Source organism: Carassius carassius, chromosome 21, assembly GCF_963082965.1.
Source record: "Carassius carassius chromosome 21, fCarCar2.1, whole genome shotgun sequence".
Taxonomy (NCBI): Eukaryota; Metazoa; Chordata; class Actinopteri; order Cypriniformes; family Cyprinidae; genus Carassius; species Carassius carassius.
The window spans coordinates 14,017,612-14,025,625 of NC_081775.1; the positions used below are offsets into that span (position 1 = coordinate 14,017,612).

An 8,014-nucleotide genomic window follows, 5' to 3' on the forward strand; every position below is an offset into this window, starting at 1 on the left:
TTTTTGCTGCAGTTTTTTTAAAAGCTTGATTTTTATTTCTTTGTTTAAATCTGAGTACAAGAATAAAATTATTCCCGCTATCCCACAGTGTTTTGCATTTATTTATGTAGTGTGTAATGGTTGCTAAGTTGTGTTTGCACATTAGCTGGTTTTGTGTGGTTTTTGACGGTAGTGAGTGATTTTAATTAAAGTTAAAATGGTTTTGGGTCAAATGTTTGGTTTTGCAAGAGGAGTCAGAGGTTTTGTGAATGTAGCTTGAAAATTGGGTTTTGTGTTCACAGTTTAGAGAAAAGGAGAGCAGGTTTCAAGAAATGCGTCTTAGCAATTCTGAAAAACTGTAATTAAAGATTCGTACACACATCTTCACTTTGTTGTTTCTGACGAGAGAATTCGCCAGAAAGAGGTATTCAGTCAGTGAGCGAGTGAAGGACGCACCGGCATTTCAGCGATGACTCATCTGAACGCCTCTGATTGGCCAATGCTTTAATAAGCTCAAAAGAATCATGTGTGATTGGTTATAATGCGCAGCGCTGTATAAACGCATCTGGCTCAGCGCCAGCAAGCGATCACAGATCTGAATTTAGCAGCTGATGATATGACTTGCTGAATGTACTAGCACCAGTGTGATTGTATTAAAATTAATAAAATCTTAATCGGCTATTTTTTGTCTTTTGGAAGCTGCATTCAACTTGACTCCCCTCTGTTATAAGCCACACACGTACAACAAACTAATGTCACAGTGGTATTGTGTACTGTAATCGAATGTAGCCCAAGTTATTACCTGTTAAACAGTAGACAGCACACGCGGTGTTCATCTAATAAGGATCTCCATCGCAAGCAAATAATGGCCTTTGCAGATTTGCTTTCAATTCAGTGCAGTTCCAGCCACGTTTTCAACGCTCTTTCTGTTCTTAAACATTACAACTCCGAGTGAACCACTTCAGATGCTCAGCGCGTGCGGCAGGGAACTGAACGAATCATTCAAACTGATTCATAATCCAATTCACTCGTTTGCCAATTGGTTTGATCAAGCCTTTGAATAGAATTGACTCAAAAGAATGAATCATTCGCGAATGGGCATCGCTCATTGCCCAGAGAAAGGTAGACGGCGCGTTTGGAACAAACTGAAGCATTTATAACATTTATTGCATTAAGATAAAGTAACGAGAGGAGCGTCGCCCACAGTAACGAAGTAAAAGTACAGATTTTTCCCCAAAAATTTACTCAAGTAAGAGTATAAAGTACCCATCTTTAAATATACTCCGAAAAGTATTAGTTACCCCAAATAATTACTCAAGTAAATGTAACGAAGTAAATGTAACTCGTTACTACCCACCTCTGTTCACGAGCACAAGAATATTTTACATTTACATTTTATGCATTTAGCAGACACTTTTATCCAAAGCGACTCAGTGCATTCAGGCTAAAAGGTTTTTTGTTTTTGTTTTTTACAAGCAAACATGAGAAAGTTCTATGCACACCAAATCCTTTGCATAAAAAATATGGGAAACTAAATGTACAAACAAAAACAACAACAAAAAACAAATAGGAAAATGATAGAAAAGTTTTCTAGTTCCTTTGCACAGGTTTGCATGCTTGTTTGGTGGTTCTCATGAGCATGGAATAATTTTTTTTATTAATTTTTTTTTAATTTCCATACTATTTAGATAACAGATGACCTTAAGAAAGGTGAGAGTGACAAGAGACTGGTTAACCAAAGAGAATGATGCTTATTAAATCAGATAATATGGATAATCAGGAGATGAGAAATACTGAATAGGGGACTGATGTCTGAATATTGTCACACAGCCCTCATACTCAACCACGGTTCTCTCAGGTGGTGAAAAAGGGATGTTGCAGACTCTGCTATTACGACCTACTGCTCTTCAGTGCCGTTCATTGTTTGAAGTGGAAGTAAACAGACTGGAAGTCTGAAAAAGCCTGTAGACAGCAACAAAACAACAACATTTTCAACATCTCAGTTAATATTATTAACACTGAATTATTATTATTATTATTGTTTTCATTCTTTACCATACAATATGTACGGTGTTGGGGAAAGTTGCTTTTAAAAGTACTGCATTACAATATCATGTAACTAAATGCATTACTCAGTTACTTTTTATGGAACATAAGGCATTACAGCACTTTTTTGTTACTTATGTATGTGTGTGTGTGTGCAGCTGTAAAGGTCCTTTCCCACAAAGAGTACAATTAATAAGCTTCAGGCTGGAGGAAGTGCCTCTTCCTCTGCACCTCACTCCCAAGTTCCCTAACCACGGGTTCAGGAGATGTGTCAGTGAATAAACGGAACATCCAAAGCAACTTGCATTACTTGAAAAAGTACCTCAGATATTTAGTAAAAGTAGAAAGTAGTCAGATTGCGCATAACTTACGTACATTACTTCTAATGATTTACCTCTAACACTGAATATGAATACCAACCTGTGTGTTTTCTCTTGTAGTAGATCAGTCCTCCGGCTGCTATAAATACCCCCATCAGCAGCCCCACAGCCCCAAGAATGATCTTAGATCTTTCAGACTCAGGCAGAGAAGGATCTGTAATGACATTTTCCCCCCTTGTTTTAAATATGTCCCATGAGGCAACTGATTGTAAACACTAAATTCATTATAACTCATTCTTACCCCAGTGATAGATCAGGGGTTTATGGGAGCTGACATGCTCCACCACACAGGAGATCTTCTCTCCAGATTTGGGGAAGTATTCCAGATGGGAGTGGATCTGGTAGTACCAATCTCCATCAGCCAGCTCCTCAGTGGACGTCATATCAGTTATCACCTCTTTATCATCTCTCATCCATGTCAGTTTGATGGGTTTGGGGTAGAAGTCATAGGCACTGCACACCAGAACAGCTTTTTCATTCCCTTTAGCTTCCCTGTCTGACCAAATAATCACTTCTGGTTTTACTGTAGAAGTGAAAAAAAGAATTTTTTTTTTATATATATATATAAAATATAAAAATCTAGTATACTGTATATACAAGGGCGTGACACTAATAAATTAACACTGAAATTAACAAATATAACTGCTATTTTCACATTTTGTAAATAGCATTTATCGCAAGTAGAATTATCTTACCCGTTACCTCTCCATAAGGGACAATTAACTCTCTAAAAAATATGCAGTGTTGCAGAAGAATATCTCCCTTTGCAAGTACAACCTTGTTATTATTATAATCCTCTGCCCATTTCTCTCCAAATTCAGTGTAACCAACAACCTTTTTCTCAGTACTGTTGTATCTCAGATATTCAAACTTGTTGTAGTTGACTGAGTAAGTAAGCTCAACATTTTGTTGAGAGATACATGCATGACACAACATTTTGATATATCCATAATGTCCGTGCACTAAAAAAAAGAAAGAAAAAAAGAGAGAAATGAACAGGAATACAAAAATTAGCATATACAGTGTATATAAGATATATATTTAGATTATATTATGTTATAATATAATACAAGAGCAGACTGAAGACACTTAATAAAATCAAGAAATGTATTTAAAAAATGTGTGGGCAAACAAAATTCTGCAACAATGAATTCTAGAGAAATGTATTATACAAATTAATCCTAGATCACTTAAACAGACATTTAACAAAGACATTTCTATATAAATGCATTTAATCTTACCTTTTTCAGATAAAGCAGACAAAAACATTGCCAGATACAGTACAGGACTGTATTGCATTTTTGCATTTGTGCCACGTACTTTTGCCTCATGAATATATTGGTCTTGGCACTGTAACGTACATGCCTGGATATGATAATGACACTCTTAGTGTCAGCATCTGCCAATCAGATCATTTTAAACCAAAATATTATTCTAATGACTGAACACAGCACCATACTGAATTATAATGTTAAGCAGAAGGATGCAACCATTCTTTGGTTAGATTCACTTCTGTGAACAAACATGCTTGGAACATTTTGTGGAATAACATTTTTCATCACCTATTTCCTATATACTGAGGGCCAAAGTAAGTAAAAGCTTTGAGACAAGGTTTGCGGTTTTGTTTTAAAATGTGGTCTGAATGGCAAAGGATACTTTGTAGTGTAGCAGTATTATTGATAATCTTCTATTAATAAATATTTGTCATACGTTCATGCTAAAGCTAGCTAAAGTGTTAATTTATTTCATGTTCTTTGTGAGTTATTACATAATAATCTTATAAATTCTGTGATCTAGGCTATCTTGAATATGGCTTGATTATATCGTGCAGTGGATCAGCAGGTACTAATGAAATTCTCTTCACTTTTAACAATGATGTGATTGCATACATGGACTTTAATGAGAAAAAATTGGTTTTTGTAGCACCTGACTTTGTACAAACTCAAACTATCTTGAATACATACCCCTTGGATAATATTGACATAGATTTTATTGAAGTAACAAATTTTTGCAAAGACACATATTTCAGGACACTCTCCTTTAATGCATCTGAAACTCTTGGTAAGTTTTATTTTAATCTACAGCCCATTTTAATTAAACATTTCACTCTATCAATTCAAAATCAAGGGACTAAAATGTGCAAACATTTTAGTATACATTACATAACAGAAAAATAGTTTTTTTTATGTTTTTATTATCAAACTGAAATAAAAATGTCTTTCAGAACCCCCCTGGATCTCAGTTTATCCCAGGAGTAACGTGAAATTAGATGTCAGGAACAACCTGGTTTGTCTGGTTTTTGGATTCTTCCCTCCACCTGTCAGAGTCTCATGGATCAAGAACAATGTGAATGTGACAGATGAATCAACTCTCAGCAGATATTACCCCAACAAAGACGGGACAGTGAATGTTTTTTCTCGACTGAACTTCATTCCAGAGGAAGGAGACATTTACAGCTGTTCTGTGGAGCACAAAGCCCTTCAACAACCTCAAACCAGAACATGGGGTGGGTTTGTATTTGTTACTCACATTTAATCCCTGTTAAAAACACACAGCATGAATTTCACACATATTTGTGTCTGTGTATGCAGTTGTAGAGATAAAGGAGCCCAACACTGGTCCATCAGTGTTCTGTGGAGTTGGTCTGGCTCTTGGGCTGCTTTGTCTCGCCACTGGAGTATTTTTCATTGCCAAAGGAAAGAAATGGATATAATTATACTGATACAGTAATATTGACATACTGTATGTGTTGTTATTACTGTTACAGAGGACATAACATTTGCATTGCAAAAGCTTATGTAAGTCAAATACACGCTATGTTCTTCCTGTTTTAAAAACAACAATCTAGAATGGTTCCGCATTGTACATTGACTGACATTGCTCTTCCTTTTAAAAAATGTAAAATATAATAAACTAGTAAAAAATATAAATGTGTATTTCAACATAATTTATTTTCTAACAGTACACAGGCTCAAAAGTGCACATATTATACTCATACCTTCAGTTTTTGGAAATACAGTATGAACTGTAAACAGATCAGCCAACACATCACAGTCCTGGGATGAATAGATCTGAAGGCATTGCACATCACTGTTCCTAGATGCATTCACGCTATGGGCCCTATTTTAACGATCTAAACACAAAGTGTAAAGCGCATGGCACAGGTGCACTCAGGGCGTATCCAAATCCTCTTTTGCTATTTTAACGACTAAAAAACGGTTGGCGCGCCCAGGCGCATGGTCTAAACGGGTTGTCCCTATTCTCTTAATGAGTAATGGGTGTTTTTTGGGCGTAAGCCAGAAACTAAGCTTTTTTTGGCACAGGCCTATCTAAAGGGTTAATGGGTCCCACCTAGTGATCAACTGTAAAAATAACAAATTTAACCTCTTCCCAACAGGGAAAACCAACAACAATCAAGAATGCATGATTTTATGGTGTCATAGCTTTGCAATCAAAAAATGCCGTTATAATGGAAGTCAATTGGGCAAAAACAGCCACGAACAATAAACGAGGGAGAATTTTTTTTTTATCTAATGCTGCACAAAAACTAACAATGCACCAAAGCCAATGTTGTTACTAATCTTTGACATGCCCAAGACTGTGATAAAAGGTAAAAAAATATCCAGTCCACAATCACTTTTTATATTGAAAATATGTAATTTTGTGTGTTTTTTCCCCCAAAGCAGTGACATCATTTATGAACTTGGTAATTAAAGAGTTAAAAGTAGTTTTGATCAGGACTGAGGTTGATTAATAGATTTATGCAAAAAAAGTTAAAAGGCAAAATTTATCTGATACATTTTTACATCAGTTTAATTTAGTGGTTGTTTTCATCCACAGACATAACGAAAGGGTAGTGATTTTGCCCACAGTGTATTGTTTTTGAAAATTTTCCAGGCATTTTCCCAAAATATGTGTCAAAATAAGATTTATCACCAAAAATCATTCCATTTGCTCAAACACAGAGAAAGTTGTGGCCAAAATAAGACTCAACTTTACCCCCTAGTCGAAGAAAACATCCCCAACAAAGGTTAAAAAACAAAAAGCGCAGGGTGGATTTATCATTATAGGGTGGTTGTGTACACACACCGCCAAGACACATTTCAGTTTTAACAACATGTAAAAGTGAATTTTGCATCTGATGACCTCTTAAAAAAGTCGAGAAGTGTCTCAACCCAGTTCAGAGTTGGGGCATAAGGTACACAATGTCTCCTTTCTACATAGGCCGAGAGAGCTCACCACACTTCAAATAGTAAAAAACCAACTGCAAATTAAGAAAACAATCTACTTGTTATATATGTATATATGTATATATATATGTATATACTGTATATAAACACAAAATCAACAAATCAACAGTTACATTCTGAGTTCAGTTGGTACATTCAGAGAAAAAAGAATGGACTAGTGAGCTCAGCAAAATAAAAAGCCGTCAACGTCCATGGAGGACAACAGTGTTGGATGATCGGAGACATATGAAGTTACTTTTCTGTGCTTCCTTATTTTCTTTTAAATTGTACTCCTTCCTTTTTTTATTATTTTGGAGAACAGATGAAAAAAAAAATTAGTTGACGTAGCAAATTAGTTCAAAGGGAAATGTATTTAAATAATTACAATTAATTAGAATTATTTACAATTATTTACATCAGCTACCAGAAGTAACTGTATAGCAAAATTAAGATTACAATGAACGAATTGTTTTCGTGGCCGGAGAAAATAACTTTCTTACAGTACTAATGCATTAGAGCATTACCTGCAAGCACCAGACTTAGAACACAGTGAATGCTCACAAAAGTTTATTTAGCTGCATCACAACACATATCTACTCTAAACAACATACAATCACAAACAACAAACTCTAAACAACAAACATACAATCACACATATATGGAGGAAGGGAAAGTGATAGGAAATTAATAAAACCATTTGGAAAACTGGGAATGAGGCTATAAAAAGAGTTGTTTAACCATTTGCACAGAACCATTAGCACCTTGTTAAGAAGGGTGGCATCTCAGTTGGGCATATCTGTGTAGCAGTCTTCTGGTCCTCACCACTCACCTTTGCTAGGTTTTATAACCTAGAAGTCCCTGTCCGTCAGGAACAGATTCTGTCTGTTTAAAACTGCTAAACTGTCTGCAGACCCTGGACTTGGGGCCCAGGTCCCACTGTTTCTGGGGCTTCACACCTTTGATCACCTATGATTCTCTTAGGGTCCTCACTCTGGGCACCCTGGTTCTAGGTTCACGCTACGTTTCTTCGTTCTGTGGTTATAGCATGGCATGACTGAATAACTTTCCCTCAATGCAAGTAACCGTATAGTAAGGGAATGCTCTGGTTACAAAACTTATTCTTGGTTACCTGAGATATAGAAACGAGCATTGCACAATGCTGCTGTGTTAGCGAGCCAGTGCTTTTGCAGTCAGTCGAAAGAATTGATTTAGAACGTGCTGCGTTTTGGTGGCTGAATGCCATTTTAATGCAATGCACGTACCTGCATGAACATTAACACACCAGGCTTCAGTATTCAGAGGAAAAACTGTTTTTACCAATGTGAGATTGGTTGCAATGCTCTTTCCAGTATCTCATTGGTTGCAATGCTCGTTCCTCAG

The 8,014-nt window shown here is 36.1% G+C and overlaps 2 protein-coding genes across 2 annotated transcripts; one reads left to right on the forward strand and one right to left on the reverse strand.

The window, feature by feature from the left end:
• Window positions 1-1,822: 1,822 nt before the first annotated feature.
• LOC132097593 (rano class II histocompatibility antigen, A beta chain-like) lies at window positions 1,823-3,732 on the reverse strand. The gene is made up of 5 exons (XM_059503427.1): window positions 3,647-3,732; window positions 3,101-3,367; window positions 2,647-2,928; window positions 2,446-2,559; window positions 1,823-1,941 (listed from the first exon to the last, which is right to left on the reverse strand). Exons 1-5 carry the CDS (start codon window positions 3,702-3,704, stop codon window positions 1,877-1,879), a joined length of 786 nt encoding a protein of 261 aa, XP_059359410.1. The 5' UTR covers window positions 3,705-3,732; the 3' UTR covers window positions 1,823-1,876.
• A 197-nt stretch (window positions 3,733-3,929) lies between these two features.
• On the forward strand, window positions 3,930-5,169 carry LOC132097594 (H-2 class II histocompatibility antigen, A-U alpha chain-like). Its single transcript, XM_059503428.1, has 4 exons — window positions 3,930-3,993; window positions 4,203-4,466; window positions 4,630-4,911; window positions 4,997-5,169. The coding sequence occupies exons 1-4, from the start codon at window positions 3,930-3,932 to the stop codon at window positions 5,116-5,118; spliced, it is 732 nt and encodes a 243-aa protein (XP_059359411.1). The 3' UTR covers window positions 5,119-5,169.
• Window positions 5,170-8,014: the final 2,845 nt, after the last annotated feature.